At 32.6% G+C, this 23077-nt stretch overlaps 2 protein-coding genes across 2 annotated transcripts in view; one reads left to right on the forward strand and one right to left on the reverse strand.

Moving 5' to 3' along the window:
• LOC129788711 (mucin-5AC) overlaps positions 1–23077 on the forward strand; it is a 1053002-nt gene that overhangs the window by 711843 nt on the left and 318082 nt on the right. The gene's annotated exons all lie outside the window — the stretch shown is intronic.
• Positions 1–23077, reverse strand: part of LOC129788789 (max-interacting protein 1-like) — a 204442-nt gene that overhangs the window by 178071 nt on the left and 3294 nt on the right. Inside the window, exons 2-3 of the mRNA XM_055825125.1 lie at positions 21484–21583; positions 5893–5922 (exon numbers count right to left, since the gene is read on the reverse strand). Of these exons, the coding sequence (XP_055681100.1) occupies positions 5893–5922; positions 21484–21583 (130 nt within the window). The remainder of the gene's footprint in view (positions 1–5892; positions 5923–21483; positions 21584–23077) is intronic.

The following is a 23077-nucleotide window of genomic DNA, read 5'->3' on the forward strand; positions in this document are numbered from 1 at the left end:
TATTTGCATGTGCTTTCAAAGCTTTATAGAGATAAAGGAGTCTACTCATTTTTGTTGACGCCATGACTCTTTTTCTTAAAAAAAACTAATTAAAAAAATTATTTAACAAAATAAATAAATAAATAAATTTAAAAAATTATTTATTTAAAATTATTTAAGAAAGGTTTAGGAAGACTCCAATTTTTTTTCAATGGGATCAGCTAAGAAAATTAGGAAATATTTGACTTATAAATTCAGAAGCCACGCCCCAATTATAACTCATTTCTTTCTTAAATGGGTAAAATATGTCTTGTTCGAAAAATTGATCTTTATTTAACCGATTTTTTACACTTTTATACGGACCATTTTTTTTTTTTAATTTTCACCATACAAATTAATAAAAGACTAATTCATTGGAGCAATAATGCATATGCTTCAAGCATTTAACAAGAAAATGAGTTACAATTGGGGCGTGGTTTTGCATTTTTAGACAATATTTTCTCAAACTCTTTCTATAAATAATTTTTAAAATTATTTTAAGCTTTTCTTGAATATTTTTTGACCATGTACAAGATTTTTCTTCTCGTCTGTAAAATAGTTTAGTCTTGAATATGCTTCAAGTACAAGCACAATTCGTGTAGTTCATCTACTGTAATGTCTTATAGTAAAATCACATTTATTATTAAAACTGAATAAATTCCTTTATTGCAATTTCCATACAAAAAACAACACTTCAGCCGAATTGAAAATTCAATGATCAAGCAATCATTTCATACATAGCACCCAATGTAAATGTATTTAATATATATGGGCTTATTGTATGACCAACGGCATAAGTCGCATGAATTGTTTCTTCTTTTTTCTCTGTTAACTTTCTGGTTGGATGGACAGTTTTTTAAATTTTCTTTTAATAGCCTTTGTCTGCTGCTATTTCGCCAAAATGCAGCGCTAAACGTTTGACAGCATCTCCTGTCACGCCACTCAAAAAAAAACTCTACCATTGTTCGCCACAATTACCTACACAGAAAGCATTAAAAGAGTCGTATACGCAAAAAAAAAAACGATGAGATATGCTACAATGTTGAATATCACAAAGTGTTGTTAGAGAAGGCATATATGTGGCAAACAATATGTAGGTAATATAAAAGTAGATGAGAGCGCGATGGTTAATTCATTCAGTTTCAAATGCAATTATATGCAGAATAGAATATAGACATAATTGTAAATTACAAACCAACATATTCCGCACAACATGACTATATAGAGGGATTGTAGGCAAAAAAGGCTTTAATTAAATACCTGCGAGCACTATTTACAATTTACTTCCCATCTCTCTTTCATTATTACGACCAAGTGGAAGAGAATTGTATGTATGTAAGTACATATATGTGTATAGAAAAAAAAGAGAGACAGGAGAAGTATTCTCGCCAAATTACACCGTGATCATCTAACGTGTGGGAGGCAATTTTCCATCGAATAGAAAAGCCACAAAAGTATAATGGGATGTACAATTTGTGTGTCTCTCACTCTTTAAATCACATGATTTCTTTGCCACATCGTATCACTGATTCGTCTTCCTCTCTTTATGCCACAAAAACATGCAAAATACATCAAAAATTCAACGCAAAAGTTTCCGAACTTTTTTTTTCTTTTATTTATGTTTTATGTTTAAAAAATAATAATGATTTTCCGGGTTTTTCGTTGGTTAAATGGGGGTTCCGCCCAGAAAAAGTCACGTTTTCCAGAGTTTTCGGCTTCGTTTGGAGCCTTCTTCAGTGGCTACAGAGAGAAGGAATTTATTTACAAATATTTTCTACAATTGTTTAAAAAATTGCTATAATTTTTTTCTAATCTTTCTAAAGGTGGTTAGGATTCTGTAAAAAATATCTTTCAAATCCTAATTTTTATCAGACAATTCCTTAAAGCAACTACCAGGCGTCTCCATCTAGAATTTCAAGAAATCTTAAACCAAAAAAAAATTCTTCAGTGAATCTTTTCCCAGAATAATTCTTTGCAAGTTTATTCTTCCAACCGCACTGAAGTCCTATTACTTTTGAGCCACCCCCAATCTTATACAAGAACTGTATGGTAGGAAAATCATGAACAAACCCCGCAATTTCTGACAATAAAGTTATTTGTACCCCACCACGAAATTGGTGTACAAATGCACATAGATTCTAATGCTGTGAAGGGGAAAAAAGACAATTTGAGAAAGAGAAAAACTCGCAAATTGGCACAAATGCGAAACATTGCAAGATATGCCTCGATGTTGTTGTTGAAGAAAAAAAAAGAGACTCACGCGCGGTCTAACCTAGAAAATAACGCCACTCGATCGCCTTGAAAGTCATCAGGCCACACAAACATTGCAGCCAAAAAACATTTTAGCACTTGAAGAGATTCTTATATTGCGCTGAGTAAGAAAAATAATAAAAAAATAAGAATTTTCTGCTATAAATCTGATAATGAGATTGCGATCGTGATCGTCAAAATTGAAAGTAGAACCACCATATTGATCTTTACTGCACGATTCATTTTTTTTCAACTCCTCATCATTTCAACGTACAAGATTATTTGAAAAGCTAAATACAATATTTTTTTTCTTATGAGGAAATAATTTTTAGTTGAAGCTAAAGTGAGAGTCTCGCTGGAACTTTGTAGGGGGCAGGGGGCTTCACATCAAGGTTCTTGGGTTAAAATGTCAGTGAGTATTTTAGGAAATTTTTTGTTTGATGCTTGAGTATGATAAAACAAACGATTGTAACGAATTTCAGCATGATGCGGCATTTAAATAACTCAAAATTCATCTTCAATGCGTACAAAAAAGAGAGTTATGTGTTTAAAAAAAAACTCCATTTGAATGTCAAGATGGAGGCGCCAGGTTGAATTAGACGTTAGGAGCATAGTTAAAAAAATAGATATTTATTTAGTAACATTTGACATTTCATAGTTCTACTGACGTTTTTTATTTTCCATTTTGACATTTCTTTATAAAGTTTAACAATCTTTTTCTAACGTCTGATATTCCTTTTCGAATGTTTGACGTTTATTCAAACATTTAACGTTTTATTTTTAATGGTTGACGTTCAGTTTGACACTCATTTCTTCGTTTGATATTCCTTTTGAAACGTTTGACGTTTAATTCAGCATTTTCCCTTGCATTTGACATTTTATTTATAACTTTTATCATTCTTAATTCAGCTTTTGACGTTTCTTTTCTTCTTCACGTTGTTTTAATGTTTGAAATTCCCTTTGTAGAACCTTGAAGCAAAGCTCCTCCCTGACTACGCTAGTTTAAAATTTTTGAAAACTTTTCATCAAAAGAAGTCTATTCATTTTTATTTTTTTTATTACCTTTCTTATTTATCCAAAAAAATGCTACTTTGTCTCAATTTCCACCCATTCTTTGCAATTAAAACCAAAACAATGAAAGTTGAGTAAGTTTTAGAGAGTTTGTTGGTGTATTTTCTATCACCACCTCCACATCAAAATGATTACGATCAATCCACGAAATTGTCTTTCGCACAATTCCTCTTATTTTGGTTTTACCATCGAGTCACAATAATGGCAATTTCCTCTCAAGTTGTGCGCACACAGATGAAATTCCCATGTGAATTGCTTCGCATGGTGAACATCAAGTTGGAGATTTTGTGTCTGCCGCACATTCTGTAACAATTAATTTTGAAATTGACGTCACCTCAATTCAACCCCTACCGGGGGTGTTGCTCTATATTGAATTGTGTTGTATGATGAATTTTCTCGAGGATGTTTCTCACACACATATGCATGTAGGTAGTTTTTGGATGGGGGTGGGGGTATGTAAGAAATTTGAGAAGATATCAAGTTGTTGAGTAATATAATTTTCTTCATTTGCTTGCCTTTTCCCATCTTCTCACCCCAAAGATTACCTACTTCCACCATTGGGGGGTACAGATTTTCCCGCTAGGGGGCAAATGTGAATGTGCTGGCATCTGGTGGCAAATGGAGGGTTGGGGTTTATTTGAAAGTTTGCAAGGGGAGGCGTAGAGAGAGAAATTAACCCCTTGAACCCATCCCCCGACCAATAAATATGTATTCGCGTCATTAGCATTGATGACGACAGTGTGATGGAGAGAGAAAAAAATGATTTCTGTGATATGTATAATGGTAAAATGTCTCAATTATGGAGTCACCGTAATTTCTACAAATTATTGATTAATGGTGGTTCGTGAGTATTTATGGGTTTGATGTGCACCGATGGAAAATGCTTATTTAGTGCTCTCTGTGCGTTCTCTCCCTCACTCTCTTGGTGCTTCATCCCACATCCACGTTATTACTTCTCACTCTAGCGGAATAATAATAACTTGACTTGCATAACCTCATCGTGGTGGCTTGGTACATGTGTAAAGTGTTATGTAATTAATTGAAATATTGTTTAATTTCTATGGAGCAAATTGTTGCAATACGCACAAAGTTGGGCAGCACATATATATTTTCCTATTAGAGCTTGCACACACACACACACACGTTCCAGGAGGGATTTATTGCTCCCTGTGCGAACAATGGGGTAATAGCCAATTGGGGGATGGAGCTTTTTTTTTTATTTGTGCGTTATATTTAACATTGGCCACTCTATAGTGCGGCCGTATAAACCCCTAGCCAGTAATTATTGAGCCGATTGAGAGCGCATGGAAATAATTCTGGATGAAATATTTTGTGTATTGATTTAATCCACCCACAGCCATCCTCCCTCATTCACAAAGCTTCTCTGAGCTTTCCACCCCTCGCAGAGCTTTCAGCCCCTCCGCCTGAACCACCCATATCTTGCCACAATACCTGTCGCTCAGGCTTTTTTTTTATTTATTTCGCATTCAACCCCTAGGTTATGCAGACGTGTGCGTGCAGTGTTTTCAAAGCAATTTCTCTGTATTTTTCTTTTTATTTTTAATTTGTTAATTTTCTAATTATGATAATGGGGTAGAAAATGAACACGCGGAGCCTCTGTGCGAAAGAATTAAAAGTTTTTATTACCATCGCAATGAATGTTTCATTATGAAGATGAAAATATTTTGCCTTTGTCTGTGACATAATACTGTCTGGGGGTGGATTTTGGAATTCATTTTCATTTTGATTCGTACAAAGAGGCTCTTTTTTGGGGGGTGGGAGGAGTGGATGTCAAGGGGATGATTTTCTCAATTTTTCTCTTCGTCTAAATTCTTCCAAATACAAGAAAAAATGAAGAGAATTTAAGAAAAAAAGATTCGATAAAATTTAAATTAAATTTTAATGTATTTGTCTCTTGAAAAATCAATGCCAAAAGAGGGGCATATTGGTGCATTTTAATGCAAAAAGGGTTGGGTCAGTGAAAGGTACCATCTGTGTGGCCATGAAGGCCACATAAAATAATAAATATCAATATTTATTTTAGCAGCAAGGTATAAAATTAGTAAATAATTTCTTCGTCCTTTTTGTGTGTGTGGAAAATAGGAAGGACGAGAAAAATCCAGTATATGTGTGGTTTGATAGGATTAATAAATAATGCAGAACATTCATTTGGCATTTTTCTGCTAACTTGTACACCAAATTAATGTGCTTGAAGACCAAAAGCTAAAATATGCATTTCTATCGATTATAAATATTATTAAATATTCATCAGCTATAGAGCAAATGGTGGGAACTCCAACATTTGGGGCGCTTTTCACCCCTTTGAGCAAACACCAGCGCTCTCACCCTCTCTCGCTCACTGTCTCTCTTTAATATTCCCTATGTACATATATACAGAGATTATTGTATGCTAAAAGGAAAAACTTTGATCGCAAAATTTTCCCTCATAGCATATGGATTGATTAAATGCGAAAAAGGCGAGCTCCATGTAATGGAAATTTTCGTTATGTTTAAAAATTCTATTATATGTAGGTAAAATAGGAACTAACATACCTGTTCTTCTCCAACTCGTTGTGCGTCGTTCTGTAATTAAAAACAAATAAAAAAAAATCAGTTAAAATATTTTATTTAAAAGAAAAACAATTTTTTTTAAAATTAAATCTCAATAATTTCAATTTTTTCAAGTCTTTATCACATAATTCGTATGTTCTGGAGAGAATAAGTAACAAAATATTTCAATTTGAAGCATGTTGTTAACATTTTTCACCACCCCCATAGATAATTTAGTAAAAAATTCCAACAACTCATTTTAAATTTTTAAAAATGATTTAACACATTCCTAGCTCAATCTTCGTATTCCTTCGCATTTTTTGTATAAATATAAAATTTAATATAATAGAAAATTTCAAACCCCAATTTAATGACTATTTTCATACAAATTTGCATTCATTTCCACAGTATGGGATGAAAACACAAAAATTCACATTAGGAATAGTTTAAATTTCTTTAAATTCAGTTGCATTTTGAGGGAATGGGAGAGAAATATCCTTGTTTTATATGCTGAAAATTAACCAATTTGACTCAGATTTGGGACATATTTTGTTATTTAGTAAAATCGGAGAATTTTCTTTGATAACATTGAATTTTATTTTCATTTTATATTCATAAAATTTAAATGAATTCGTTGAAAGAAAGAGTTTAAGGGCTTCTTTTGGAAAACTTCAAAAATGTTGGTTGAAAATCGATTTCTCTAGACAATTTCCTGGAAGACTCTGGGTTAAACCAGATAATGTCCAACAAAGGTAATTAGAAGGGCTAATTAATCTAAAAGACTATCCATGAAGATTTTTTCTTTAATTTTATTTATTTTTTCCTTTAATTACTTTCACCAATAATGGTTTTATTGAGTAAAGAAATATTGTTCGATAAATTCAGTCAAAGCTTGAATTTTCAATAGGATCTTATCAAAGGAAGTTATCCGGTTTTGTATAGAAAAATCCTTATTTGAGGGAACAATCAGAACACTGTAAATCTATGAATAATAATTCATCAAAAAGGCTCCTCATTTTCACTAACATCTACAACAGAAAACTTGCAATTAGCATTGCTTAAAAATACAATAAATGACGTCACTATTCTGATTTTTGTAAAAACTCTGAAACAGAAAATTACCTTCTCATAAATCACAAACAAAGCTAGGACGAAGCATTACCATGAATGCTTCATTAATTGAGAGAGATTAAAAAAAAACACAATGATGACGTCATTTTTTACATTTTTGGGTAAAGTTTTACCACCTTCTCCCAACTAATTACAGTGTTCTAAGTTATTTCTTATTCTTTTCAAGATTATGTGAATACTTATTATTTCTTTGAATAAAGAGTATTCCACGCAGGAACGAATAAGCTCCTTTTCTTTTCTAACGCATCGATATTTAAATATGAATATTGATTCCTCCACTACAGTGGGAGAGCCATAACATCGTGGCAAATAATTTACCATTGAAGTTCACCGGAAATCATGAGACAGAATATAATAGAAATTCCTACAGAGTGTCCACAAATAAATAGCCAGAGTTCTCTGTGCAATTGCTGAAAACACCTCTTCTTTCGCCCAAGAACTCTGCGCGAGCTACATTTGGTGCTACATATGTATATAGCACAGAAACCAAAAACGTGCAGAATGAGAACTCTATATAAATAATAATTCAATATGCCAACAATAAAATTACCCTACAATTTATCCATTTCTATTGAATTGTTTTCCATTTGAGACAAAGAAAAATAGTTTTTTTTTTCGTCTTTCCTCCACATCTTCACATATCTCGCTCCTCCACCACATACACAAACACATGTGCGCTTCTTTATCCATTTGTAATTCAACACACAAACACAATATAAGTGAATAAAATTGATTGTAATTCACAGGGGCTTTTCATACCAGCGCATTCGAATACAAATCCATCAATTGCGCCATCCTCTCTTTGCCATAGGGGGTAGTAGGGGCAAGGGAGGGGGCGGGGGTGGCTGGTAGGGGGTGATTTCCGGAAGGAAAACAACAAGGGAGAAAAAGTGAATTGGCTTCTGGGAACTTCACAGAGAGAGAGAGAGTGGGAGAGTTGGTGGAAAATGGGAAAAGTCAAATGACGAAAAATCTACGTTATTTTGTAAACATTCCAAACGATGAGTTTTATAGGATTTAATTAAAATGGCTCTATGCGGGGTAAACAAGGAGAGATGGATGGAAAAAAAAGTTAATTGGCAAAAATCAATAGACTTGTAAAAAGGAATTTAAAAAAAAAAAAAAAGAATTTAATCACCTTAAGGGAAGTTTTTTTGCTACTCATTATAAATTATAAAAAAACAAGAAATTGAAATAAGGAATGGTGAGGAATTGGTGCAGTAGGTTTGTGAATGTTAACCTGCTCGAACACTTATTTGAATTATTAAGTAAATTAGTGGCTAAATTCAGATATTTTAACCAGTCTTTCAATACGATTATTCTACATTTTCTTCTGAATTTTTCGTCAATGGGAGAAAGAGAAAAACTTGTAGGAAAATCGTATAAAAATACTGTGTTTCATATCAGAATCCAACTACAGGAGAACACAGACAAATGATATTAGTAAATTCTATTTGCTGCCTAGATTATCTAAGTTTTCCTTCTAATCTTAATCCCCTTTATCCTTTCATGTCCGTGACTAGTCTAATGAGCTGATTAAACTAAAAATATTTTTTATAGGTTTTATAGACATTTTTACCAATAAATCCTAACTGAAAAATTTTCTGTTTTTCGTTGTTCCTGATCTTGTGAGTCTTTTAAGATATCCTTTTGTGGTCATAAAATCATCAGGGATTGTAAAGAGATAGTCTTGTACAAATTTAGACTCAATTTTAAAAAAAATAACTATAGAAAATGAAATATTTTCAAAACTGAGCTTTTGGGTCAGCGTATGACCCAATGGACCTGAAAGAGTTAAAATTGTATTTTTCTAAATAAATTTATGTAATACAAAATAGCGAATTTACCATTTTGACGCAAAAATTAACTAAATTTTAATTTAAAAGATTTCCTTATCACCCCATTTCTTATCATTACTTGTCACAATTTGTACCCCTTTCCCCCGTAAAAAATCATTCAAAAAATCCCACACAAACCTATAGAGAATCATAGAACGTGTACAGTTGAAGAATATTTTAAAGAAGATGTGTTGTGTGTGTTTTCTTGCTGAAAAGTCTCGTGTTTTCTTGGAAGAGAGAAGTTGACCCAAAATGTTTGATTACTAATTGATAAACATCATTTACATTTATGTGCACTTTTTCTATGCTTATATACATAAAAAAAGAGTCTCTCCGATGTTTATGTGTTTTCCGTGGAGCTTTGCACATAATAATAAAAAGCGGGCAAATGCTGTATGTTTTTTTTTTTTTTGAGAGAGTATGTGCTCACAAGCATTGGACGACGGCGACGATGTGCTGCTGTTGTTGTTGGTTAAGAGAGCTATATGGGGAGGTTATTCACCTCCCGAGCTTTACAACACTCTGAATCTACGCTGTTGTACAATATTCTCATATATTTATTATACTATATATATATGTGAAAATGTGGAGAGGAGGTTAGAGAGAAGAAGTTGAAAAAAGAGGCACACATCGTGCAATGGATAGAGAAAATAAGTGAGTGAGAAAATAGCATAAGAGTTTGTTTATCTCAAATTGCAAAGAGGTTATATAGCAAAGGCGTACTCTACTACATACTACTCCATACAGTGTAGCCCAAAAGATTTCCTCCATTAAAATACTAAAAATCTCCTTTAAATCCTTCGTAAAGATTTTTTTTGAAATCTCCGAAAGCCATAGATCATTCGTTGACAGAAGTTATTTTTTGACAAAACCCTATTGACAGCTGTCACAAATGTGACATTTGCAGCAAGAGCCCTCTAGCGGAGACCATACATTTCGACGATTTTATGCAACAAGAAGGATTAAAAAAAAAACTGCTAACAACTCAACATGAAACCGAATTAAATGAACCATTCACTATAATTAATAGACATCAATTAATGTCACTATTGTACCTTCTCGTGACCCAGAAATGTTAATCCACCGCAAAACTGCATCGATGTTTACGATGGTATTTGTATGTGTGTTTTTTTGTTGTTTTTGCTAATATATACGGACAGGCCAATGCTCTCTATCTCACAATTTCTTTGTCTTCGCGCAATATCCACGATTGGGCAACATACGAGAGAAATTTCAATATGACCGTTTTTCGATTTTTTTTTTGTACATAGAGAGCTTGACTTTTCCAAATAGAAACACATGTATGTATATTGGCAAAAGTATAAAAGGGACAAGAGGCGCGATTGGGTGTACTATCTGCATTTGTGAAGTCGCGTTTGCTGCCATCGGGTGAGTCACGCGCGCGAGCGCGAAAAGTGGCCCATTTGACATGACAATTTTAACAATAAAGCAAATATTGTGGAAATCATCCGTAGCGTGAAGGAGGTTAATCATTCTAGCAGAAACTGTGAATTGTACGCGACTTGTGTTCTGCTTTTTCGACAGACTCTACTGCCTAATTATCTCGTCATGGAAAAATTATATTGTGTGTGTTTTTTTCAGAGATATTCTCTGACTATCTAAAAGCATGTTAGGATTTTTATTTTTTTTACAAATTCATAAAAAAAACTTAAATGAGGAAAAATTGAAAACTTGGGGCTAAAACAGTCACAGAAGAGTTCAGAGAAAAGCTCAAAAATTAACAATTTTCCAACGAGATTGAGGAAAAGTTTTAAGGAAAAATTTTAGGATGAAAAATTTCCCATAAGAATGAACTATACGAAAAGAAAGCTATCAATTTGCAAATATTTAATTTTAAAATCCTCAAGAAATTTTATTTACAAAAAGCTTGAAAATTATTTTGTATCTTTTCAACCAGAGTGGAAGGCGAGAAGTTTCTCTCGAGATTAATTATTCCTTTTTTATTTATTAAAGGATTAAAAGAGTCCTAATGATTTCTTACAATGAAGGAATTTCCATACAGTAATGAATAAACTCCTTTGAGATTCGAAATAACTCATTATTATTTTTTTCCCAATAAAATGATTAGAAGCTTGATTTTTGTTCCAAAATTCATTTCTTTTATCGAAATTCATATAATCTTTTAAAAAAATTAGGTAGGTATTAAAATTTTAAATAAAAAAAATAAATTTGAGAAAATTATATATCAACTCTAATCTTGCAAATCCTCCCCCTACTCCCGGAATATTCCAAACTTTGTTTTTTCCAGCAATGAATCGTCAAATTGACAATCATAAAATTTTCTTTGATACAAAAATTGTCTGTCTGAAAAACTTTTTCACAGACACGAAAGAAAATTGAATCATTATGGAAGTTTTCTTTCTCCAAGCTCCAGAAAATATTCTCACGGTATAAAAAATGTTATTTTATTTAAAGGAAAAATGCATATATTGTGCACAAGAAAAAGGAAGCAATTCAAAATAAGACTCGCGGGGAGTTTTAAAAAGTAAAATATTTATAAAATTCTATATGGACATAGAAATTGAAATTGCAAATTGATTCAGCACACTCAATCGGAATACCATCTTGAGAAATATGTGGAAAATGCAGGGTGAGACAGCTTAACAAGGGGTGTGTATGTGGAAAAATAAAATAAGAGACGAGCTGAGTGAGGAAAATTTCTATTCAGTTGGTAGGAAAATTTATTGCCACGAAACAACCGAGAAAATTTCCATTTGTGGTCGGGAAAGCTTTTTAGGGTGCAAATGGCAAGAAAGCTTCTTTGGGAGTTTAAGCTCCTGTGAACTATTTATTTCTCAATTTTCTTCATACATCTTTAATTTATCATTTTTCCCGGGGACTTTTTAAGCGTGATTAATGGAAAGTTTTAAAGATAAAAAAGCTTTTTCTTTGCTAAATCCCATTTGATTGAATCAAGAATTCCACTTGAAGGAAATGAAAGAAAAGAATTCAATTAATAAACAAACATTAAGAAAAAAAACAAGCACTTGCATTGCACAGCGTGTGTGTGTGAATTTTCAGGGAGGCAGGTGGTGTTGGCAAAAAAAAAGAGGAAAGAATTTAGAAAAATATGGAAAGAATAAATCCGAGAAATAAATAAAGCCAAGCATTTCTTCTTGGTTTTTTTTTGAGTTTCTCACACCGTAATTGGCCAAGTTAGTCATGTATTCTTCTTTCCGTACCTCAATATACAATCTCCTCTCTCTCATTTCTGCTATCAACTATTTTTCTTATATTGCAATTTATACGGGAACACCACGAGAGGTGGAAGACACAAAATAAAAGCAACCCGTAAAGCCTTGAATCTGTGTCTCGCACGTCTCTACTTCTTCTGCATGGTGGAACGACCCACAGTAAGACGACAATCACATTGAAAAAATGCTTCATTGCACTTCTTTGCACTTCTAAAACGACGGATTAGACACCTTCTACCAGGAATGTTTAAATTTAATGAAAATTAGATTTCTTTGATATATTTTTTTTAATGTTGAAAGCATGGTAGGTAACTCCCCAAGAAACCTTGACTCCCATGCTCAATATTTCACAAAAACAATCCAAAGTCAGTCTGAATTTAGCATATTCTAAGGGGAAAATTAAGGAAGTTTTTTCTCTTAATTTAGCACTTAAAAAATTAGATTTTCCTCACCTAAAAGTCTCTCTACATAACAAAAGTTGATTAAAAAAATTCGTTTTAGTAGGGGAGGACGGGGTAATTTGGCCACTTTGGCGGTTTTTGAGATATATCAAACAAGTATGGTAGTATGAAGAAAACCAAATAGCCCTATTTTGTAGGAAATTTTCCGACCTACAACTTCCCCATATAACACTTTTTTCTATCTCGATGAGAAATGGGTGAATTTTCCATTTTCCTGGACCCTTAGCTTAGTGTCCAAATTACCCCGAGCACGGGTATTTTGGACACTTTGGCGCACAAATTATTAAACATGAAAATTTTTGGAGGATAAAAAATTTTTATTTTTTCGATTATTTTTTTTTGGAAGATAGGATATTTATCTAAGATTCATTTCCAGTAATTTGACAGATAAAAATATTTAACAGAGCCTCAAACTTTAACATTTTCTGAACCATAAACGGGCAAAGTCTAAAAAAGGCCATTTTTCAAATTATCGTAAATTTCTTTTTTTAGATAAAATTTTTTATCCTACTTTGCTTATAATCTGTAAGAAAACATTAAAAGGCACAACCACAATAAATATCTTAAATGTGCGTCGGAAAATGTGCCGGAAAAACTCAAGTGTCCAAATAACCCTCTCCAATTTTCCGGAAAAAACCATTTCCACAGGAAAATCTGTTTGAGATATCGGAAAATGGATGTCACTATCGTGTTTATGATGGATCAATGACCCTTAATGGCTTAAAAGTTAATTTTTAAGTGTTAAAAATTTTTCGAAAATGACGAATTTCCAAAATGCCAAAAGCACTTGAAAAAGTGAAAAAATGATTTTTATCAAATAAAAGAAAATCTAATGATCGGATTTTCCTCAAACTTGGTACGATTGATTATCTCTATGGGGAGTATAAACTGTGGAGAAATGGATTTTCTAGCATTTACCATACTTAAGATATTCCCATTAATGACTTTGCCAAAGTGGCCAAATTACCCCGTCTTCCCCTACTGAATCGAGTAAAGAAATAAAAAAAAAAATGAATCAGTCACGTTATCTACGTGTACACTAAAGATTCATTTTCTTCTTGCATTACAAAATGAAGCAGAGAATGGCGATATGTTTGCCTCTGCAAGCCTTCTCTTCATCCATCCTCGCATGGTGTACGTACAATCAACAGTTCCCACTGACCTACCCCCTCTCTTCCCTATATATTTGTAGAACTACACCTTCGTGGTTCAATTCGCTATCATGCGTCTTGTCGCAGCAAAACAGGCAATTTAACTCCCATCGAAGCTCACGCTGTATATGCGAAAAAGTCTACATAAAATGACTTGACTTTTACATACTTGGCAAGAAATACCCGTTTCACTATTTTTGTTATTACTAATCACATGTGACAATGTTGGACTTTTTACGTATTCGCGTATATGTGTGTCTTTCTCTCTATATATGTAGGTATATACATATGCCCAAATGGAGAGAAGCACGAAATGAATAACAACAGTAATCGCCATGGGATTGGGAACACTTTGGAAAATTATTTTCTTTCTCCTGCGAAAAGAAAATTCAAAAGCTTCGGGGGAAAAGCTCAAAATCTTCCTTTTTCCTGTTTGAACTAAATTCCAGGCGAAAGACAAAAATAGCAAGAGAAAATATAGGTCAACACACCCAAAAAACATAAAGTTCCAACCGCGTGCAAAAAGTCCACAAAAATAGTGAAAATGCAAATAATCACAAAGTACTTTTTTCTGGGGGGTGAGTTTATGAAAAAGTTGGGGGCGGTTTGGAGATACTTTCAGGATATTCCATTTGAATGTTATTTTGTGAATGACAAAAACACATCCAATCCTCCCCCCCATCTCCCAAGAAACTCATCCCACAGGACTTCTAAAGGTAGAAAGTCCCCGGAAAATGCCCCCAAGCTTTTCTCCTGAGGCGCGATTTCGTGTTTTCCAACCGTTTTTTGGTACACCACCAAATGTGAATATTTCCCTTGCCACACACACACACGGATTCAAAGTTTTCCCGCCTTCCCACCACTCCGCATCAACCGACACAATTCACTGTATATTGAGCACCACGATTAAATTCATTTATTCCACATAAATACCATATCTCCATCTATTTTTACACAATACCAAATACATGTACTTGTATTGAAAGCATATTGAGTCACTTTGTTGTGCAGTTTCTCATTTAGGAAAACCACCAATGTACAGCGGAGTGGGTTTTTATCTTATCGCACAAAGAAATTTAATATCCAACGTGAACATTTTCAGTGGGATGATCTTCGGTTGATTGAAAATATTTTTTTTATTGTTTTTTTTTTTGGAAGAAAGGATTAAGATTTACATACTAAATTTTTCCTCCATTAATTGTAGTCCTACATTGATAAGGGTTCTGATAAGGCATTTTATGGGACGAGGAGATAATAATATGGAGGATTCTAAGAAATTTGCTGTAAAAATAGTCGAGATTAGCACCAATTACTTAATAATTTTTGAAGGCTAGAGCCATGGAAATTTGCACAAAATTTCTTGTTTAAATTGTTTAAGTTCTAAGAACATTGGCCGATAGAATTTTTAAAATTATTTTTTACTCATAAAATAGCAAATATTCAAAAAATATTAGATAAAGGATTTTGATTTCTTTAAAATCCTTCTTAAGTTTCTTAAGTAATTAACCTTAAGAAGAAAATATTCAAAAGAAGGAACAAATCTCATCGACAATTATTTTTGGATTAAAACTACTTTTGCTTTAAAAATAAGCAAGTAGAATAAATATTAAATGGGTGGCAGAAAGAAAATTAATGAAAAGTGAAGGGTTTTTCGAAAGATATTTAAATCGGAGCCTAATCTCAATTTTTCATAATTTGTTTTAATTTATTAAAAAAAAACAATAATAAAAATCATATTTCTTATTTTTTTTTATTTAAAAAGAATTATAGGAAGAATGAAAGAAATATTCTTGATTTTCCAGAGGAATACTTCAATGACTAAAAGACAATTTTCTTCTAACTCAAAATGAATATTCTTTTAACTAGAAAAGAGAATTCTTCTAATTAAAACATTATTTTTTTAGAAAAAAGAAAATATTCTTCTGACTAAAAGAGAATTATCTTCTCAATCTGAATATTCTTTTGACTGAAAGAGAATATTCTTTTAACTAAAAAAATATTCTTCTGACTAATAAAGAGAATTCGTCTAATTAAAACATTATTCTTTTATCTAAACGAAAACATTTCTCTGACTAAAAGAGAATTCTCTTCTCAATATGATTATTCTTTTGACTAAAAGAGAATATTCTTCTAATCAAAACAGAATAATATTTTTTTTTTCATAACTAGAAGAGAATATTTAAATGTTTCAATACAGAATAATTTGCTTCATTATTTCAGCCAAATTGTCTTGATTATTTGAAACAAATTTACCTGACTAAAATAAAGCTTTTCCAAGCTTTTAAGCTAAATCCAAACCTTTCTGTTCTTGAATCGAATAAATTTAACTTACAAACCAAGCCCTCAACCCACTACACCACGACTATTATGAACATTTCAGGTGTAGGATTTTTCTTGAAGTATGAAATAAATGGCAAAGAAAGTCTCCTCAGCGAGGAAGATGCCAATAAATTCAAATGAGATAAACATTGATGTTTTTTCTTCTTCATCACCTGCTCACTTTTCTCCATGGTATGTAGCACGAAACGTGGTTGAAATAGAGTCAGGCAATAAACACAATCATACAGCATTATTATAATAAATATCGTTACTTGCAGCAGAGTAATAAACACCAAACACTCCGTACTCTATGTGCAGAGATTTACATTAGCAGATGTAGGATTTATATAAGCGTCCAGTGCAGTGAAAGAGAGAAATAAATGGGATTGTGATAGGAAAAAAATTCCCTGATTTCTTCTGGGTTTCTAGATGATTTTTAAAGACTTATTTTTTGCTTGAAAATTAGCTCTTTTCTTCCTTTAAAGAAAAATCAGCATTTAACTGCGTATTGGATGGTAACAATGTGAGGTAATTTTATCATGAATATTTTCCACGTATGCTCCCGCATTTTCCCGACACAGAGTCACACACAGATCAACGATCGTACTTGGAATGTCGACAGGGTGTCTAGTCGATTCATTATCAATTTCTTTGGTTTAAAAATTGAATTTAAAAATTATCATTTTTCTGTTTTCATTCTTGTGTGTTTTATTACTATTTTTTCTCCACTCTTCACGCGCAAACACACACATACCACGATAAGAGAGTCACGCCATTTTTCATCAAATCCAAATTGAAGAGTGAAGAAATACAGATGAATTTTGCTGTTGAATTTTTCAAAGCAAAAATTGCAAAATAAAGTGCTTTTATTGCTATAAAGTTGTATTTTTCTTCATACTTAAATGAGAATTTAAGTTTGCTGCTTGAGCTCTGTACGAGGGGAGAGAGAATCATTCACAAGGAATTATATTTAGACTTGTTGTCAATAAAGCGTTAACTTCAGTATAAACAGTGGTTTTTTATTATTATTTTTTGTAAGAAGTGATTGTACATAAATACTCAACGTGTTTTATATATTTTTTCATATGTGTTTCACAGATAATATCAAGAAGTTTGTACTTAAGGAGATTGGCTGAACAGATCAGGTTAATTCTGCTTTTTTCTAGCTTCTTATTCTGTAATTTTAATTGATAGAATTTAATAAATGATGCTTATGTGTAGAATCTCCCTTTGAGAAAAGACTCAAAAATTTAGTGCAGTGGATAAGACAAGATCCTCTTGACGCAAAAGTCGCTGGATCGAATCCAATCAAAATCCTTTTTTTTTTCTTTGAAATTTGTAAAAAATTCAATAAATATATTTTCTGGAAATAAAATATAGCATCCAACGGGGCTAATTAAGTCAATTTGTATAAATTCGACTCTACAAAACGCTTCCCTTGAAAATATATCATTCCTATAGGAAATTTTCCATCTTAGATCGTTTCCTTAGACCACATTGTTCTTTCTAATTGAAAAATATGATTTTTGGACATTTCCTTCCCCAAAGCCTCGTGTGACTTTTTTAACCCCCACACGAGGAATAAATAAACGTGACAAAATTGAATAAATGGGTTAATGTGCTATGTATATATATTTGTCAAAACAGCTACATATATGCGAAAAAAGTGGGAAAACGACACATTAAATGAGCAGACAATGACAGCGTTATCAGAAAGCCCACCAACAACCTTCACAAGGTCTTTTTCCTTTCGCTCCTCTCCGCGCGCTGGTCAACACCGTGAATGTGTGTCGTGAATTCCCTCTGATGCACATTTTTATTGCTTATTTATTTGTATTTATATTCTTATTTTTTTTTAGAACAGCCAACATTTCGCAATTACACACACCTTCTGCTGTTTTGTGTGCCTTTTTATCTTCTTTTCTCCACCTTATGGGTTAAAGAAGGTGGAATATACTACATTCCGGCATTTTTTTTTCGGCGCGGATTCTCTCTCCCCCTCCACAAGTCATAAATTACCACAATTTATCACTTAATTTTCTTCTTGCGCTACCTTTTTCTACATACATATTTTTTTTTCACCAACTGCCCCATGTTTAACACCCAAATTGCTTCCTTGCGCGTGTTTTGCATTTAACCCAGGTAAACACCATTGCTATATGGTGGTGAAAATAAAGCAAAAAAATAACGCTGCTGCTGCCGCAAAGGCCCCTCTTGCAGTGAAAAAAAAAATAAAACTAGAAAACAACACTGCCGCCATTCACTTGAAAAATAAATATTGAACATTTTCCTTATCAATGACGATTGCATATTGGAATGAAAATTCTCTCTTTCTCCCCATGTTATGTCGAATTGGATGTGAGAACAAACCCCGCGCGTACCAGACAGGTGCAGAAAAAGGTACATTCATACATATATGTTGGAAAGGTGAACAACAATTGCCTTGGGAGATGCAATTAATCGTGCATTCACCGCAAGAGATGTATTCGCAGAAAAAAAAACCCAGAGAATTGTAAAAGGGAATTTTCATCATTTTTCCTAAAGAGCAAAACTATGTGGCTTCAAAAAAAAAACAGCAGCAACAGCAATATGTAAAAAGGTACTCAATTGACTTTTAATTTATTCGGCACAAGCAAAGAAGAAAAAAAGATCAAATTTCAATTGCATGGAATATGTTCCATATGAAATAGCATAAGGAAAATGTATGTCAACAACCGCGTACATATTTTAAGCATGGAAGTTCGATGATCTGGTCGAAATTTTATGCAAAAACGACGTTTGTTTGTTCCTTTTGCAAAGATATATTTGCATATTTGTTTAAGATTTTTACGGAGTTTTGTCCACAGTGTCTTTAGCAATTATGGAGCCATCATTAAATAAGAGATATTCTTTTAAAAATTTGTTCAAAATGTCCAGGAAAGTCTGGTTGAAAGTAAAGGGAAGTTTTTAATTTGAATGTTTGCAAAGAGAACGTAAAAATACAAAATAACTTGATAAAAAAAATACAAATCATCAGATACACAGAAAGAAATTTTCCCCATTTACACACTTCGCAAAATAAGTTTGAGTAAAAGCCACTTATTGATAGAGGCGCTGTAAACGGTGGAGTTTTCTATTAAAAATTCGATGTTTTATAATTTATAGTATTAAATTCCAAGAAATATCTTTAATTTTTCCATATTTCTTTTAAAAATTTTAATAAGACAATGGAAGTGAAAGAAAAGAATATTTTAATAATTTCCAAAATTGAAAATTTTCTTTAAAAATTCAAAAGAATTACTCTTCTAAACAATAAAAAAATCGTCATTTCAAGATTAGGCCAGGAAAATTAGCCAAAAATGGCGGAAAAGCTTACACAAATTCGTAGACGGCTAAATTTTGCACCATTCGATAGCAAAAATTAAAAGAAATCTTGTTCGTTTGGACGAAAACTGCGCTTATGTGGTTGCTTTTTCCATAAAATGCGATTTAATATTTTCCATACAATTTCTCGTAATTTTCTAGAGAAGCCATTGAATGAACAGGTGGCGCCGCGAGTAGTTCAACTAAGAAATTCAATTTGATATTTTTTTATTATTTAATTTTGTTACGGGTTCCATCCAATAAGATGATTTCCCCTTGATATTTTTGAACCTCAAAATAAATGTATTTCAAAATAAATGCCGGCGCACCTCGAGTGGCTTTTGACGATCGGAACGGATTTACGAGAGAATCTGACGGATTTGTGGTTGAAAACACTAATATCCAGCATCCGGTTGGATTGATTGAAAACAAGATATATGCACCGAGGGAGATTTCTTTTAATATTTAAAGGAAATCAAAGAAGCGTCCCGGTGTGGCAATAACAATTTTACAACACGATCAAGGTCATATGCTTGCCCAAAGCGTGGGGCACCACCAAAAATTCACGTATTCCGGACGTACGGTATAGACGCGAACACAAAAATGAAAACAAAAACATTTATTTGAGGTTCAAAAATATCAAATTGAATTTCTTAGTTGAACTACTCGCGGCGCCACCTGTTCATTCAATGGCTTCTCTAGAAAATTACGAGAAATTGTATGGAAAATATTAAATCGCATTTTATGGAAAAAGCAATCACATAAGCGCAGTTTTCGTCCAAACGAACAAGATTTCTTTTAATTTTTGCTATCGAATGGTGCAAAATTTAGCCGTCTAGGAATTTTTGTAACCCCAAAACTTAACTTTCCTGGGCTAGATTGATTCTATCCAAAATCTTTTTGTTTTTTTTTCTTACAATTTTGGAGTTGAAGGATATTTGGTATTCTGTAAAAATATTTCAAATATTTCAACAATTTATTCTTTATCGTAAAAGAAAAAAAAATACTATTCCAGGAATATTTAAAAACATTTCTGAAAGAATTTCGGAGTGGAAAACCCTTTATTTTCCATTTAAAAACGACAGAATAACGATTAAAATCTTGAACTGTCAAAATCTAACTAAAACTTTCAAGTTGAAAGAAGAGAAAGGAAAGATTTTTGCAGAATCAACCCCAAGATTTTTTTCCTTTTCTTTTCTAATGTTTGTCGTTTTATTTAAATGTGTTATTATTTTTTAATGTTTAATATTTTTAAAACTTTAAAATATTTCCATTCTAAAGTTTCTTAATGTCATTTTTGACTACATTAATTCTTCTTTCTAAAATGCGAGTATTTTATTCACAACTGAGACCAATGACATTTTTCACTGTGTAATAGCATAAAAATTTCCAGCATAATCAAAATGTATAAAAAAAAACATTTCTATTTAGTCTGTTAAATACAAAACAAAACTACAAGCAAAAATGTCTTCCTTTTTTTCCATTTACAAAATCTCTTTCCAGAAAACAATTAGCAATTAAAGTGGAATGAATACTCTGCGGTGGAATTTTCCTCTGGTGTTCTTGCACCACCCAGAAAATTCATTAAGCCTAACGGCTTTTCTAACCATGCCCCGCGCGCGCGATTCAGCAATTCAAATGTAATTTCTTTTACATCGTCATTATAAATTGGCAGTTAATCAATTTACTTTGGGTAATAGAAGGAAAACTTTTTTTTTCGTTGTTTATTAGAAAAGCCCCATTGTGGGATATTTTCTCCCACTCTCTCTCGTGAAAACCACTCAAAAGATTACATCATAAAAGTCATTTTCTTATCAGTCCAACAGACCCCATAAAGTGCTTTCTTTTGAAAATTTCACACACAATTCCCACATTAGGTGTACCTACAGATAAATTTCTCTCTCCCCCTGTGATACCACGGAGGTGCACAACAGACAGAAAAAAATGCCCGTGAATTTTGAGACGAGGGAGTGTCATGTGAATTTCTTTGCCAAGAGTTGAAAATAAAAAATAAAAGGTAAATGGCTGTAAAATTTCCTTCTAATTTATATCATTCTCTCCGAGACAGAACAAAAGACTTTACGAGAAGTTGCGGAGTTGTAACAAGAAGAAAGAAAAGAAAAAAAAAACTGCTTACCGGTTCCCTGATGACTTCTTCGACTTGGCCTTCCTGTTGCTGGAATTTCTATTGGTTTTGTCTGGCATCGGAAGGCTCGATGCATAGCCATGCTCTTGCTCTGTGAACCGCAGCGCGCGCGGAAAAAAAAGAAGAGAAATACAAGAACAAATTAGACAATTGATCGTTAAACAGACGACGGGGCCACGCATAAACCCCTCACGATGCTCTTTAGCATTTTATTGAAGATTATTTTTTTTCTCCATCTTCTTCTCCTTTTAAAACCCACGCACTCTCTCCACATACATTTTTTTTCATCATCCACAATCGTCTGTTATTCAATGTTTGTGTCTCTCTGTATTTTTTCCCCTCACACCGACTGATAAGATAGTGAAAATTATTACATAAAAAAGAGAGAAACAAACTCCACAGGCAAATCATCTTGAGCTCGTCGTTTTTTTTCTTTCTTCTACTCATGTACAAGTGATAATAATTCTTGTTTTCTTGTCTCGCTTTCGAGGATGATTCAACTGTGTTGAATGTCTTGGAGATTTCTTTCTTTTTATTTAAAAGGAAAGTGCATGCATAAATTCTTTGATTGGGGGAACAAAAAAAAGATGACACAGAAAATAGAGGATAAGCTCAGCTTTGCCTTTTAAATCGCCTTTTAAAATTTATTTGAAAAATTCTTTCAAGAAATTGTTGATTTTTGTTCATTTTTTAGGCATAAATCACTCGTGCTAACTTCAGGGTTATAAATCACTTTTCTGCAGTAAGAATCTTATAATTCTAAACATTAAATTTATTTAGAATTAAGCAGTTAAACCACATTTGCCCATTCTACTATGTTTAGTACATTCGGAAATTTTTTTGTTGATTTTGAGAGCATAAAGAAGACATAAAAGTTTTAATTTTCACAAAAGTCGAATAGTTTCGGTTAACCATCCGTATACTGTGACCAAAACACATACGCGCATTACTATTGGGGTAGGTGACCGACCCCATCGAATTTTTCGCAAAAAAGCAAATTCTTTCGTTCAAATTGAGCTTTTATAGATTCCTTGGTACTCCCTAAGAAGTCTTTTGTCCATTTTACAACACAAAAATAAATTTTTTAATGGATTTTTTGATGATTTTTTCAATAATTTTTTTGAGGTTAGAATCGTCTAGAAAGACACAAAAAGTGACAAAGCAAAGAAAAAAATTAATAAATTTGACCGTTACACAAATTTTTGAATTCCCTCTTCTTACATTTTTGTTAATAACTTTACTTATAGTTGTCGGATTGACCTCAAATTTTTACACAATCTTCTTAGATTATCAAGGAACTTATTTCCAGAAGCTTGGTTCTATACCTTTAAGAACTAAGGCGCAATTAAATGAAATATAGCTCTGGGGTCGGTCACCTACCCCTCACAGTATATACGGAGGGTTAAAAGAAAAGTTTTCAGAATTTCTTGAGTAAAATTTCAAGAATTTTGGTTTCGAAATAATATTTCTAGTCGATTTTGAAGTTAAACTACGCGAAAATTTAAAAAAATATTCCTTTGAAAATCTGGGATAAAAAGTTTTTTTGAAAATTATATTATTTTGAGGACTTTTATGATTTATTTTT

The sequence above is a fragment of the Lutzomyia longipalpis genome, chromosome 2 (genome assembly GCF_024334085.1).
Source record: "Lutzomyia longipalpis isolate SR_M1_2022 chromosome 2, ASM2433408v1".
NCBI lineage: Eukaryota > Metazoa > Arthropoda > Insecta > Diptera > Psychodidae > Lutzomyia > Lutzomyia longipalpis.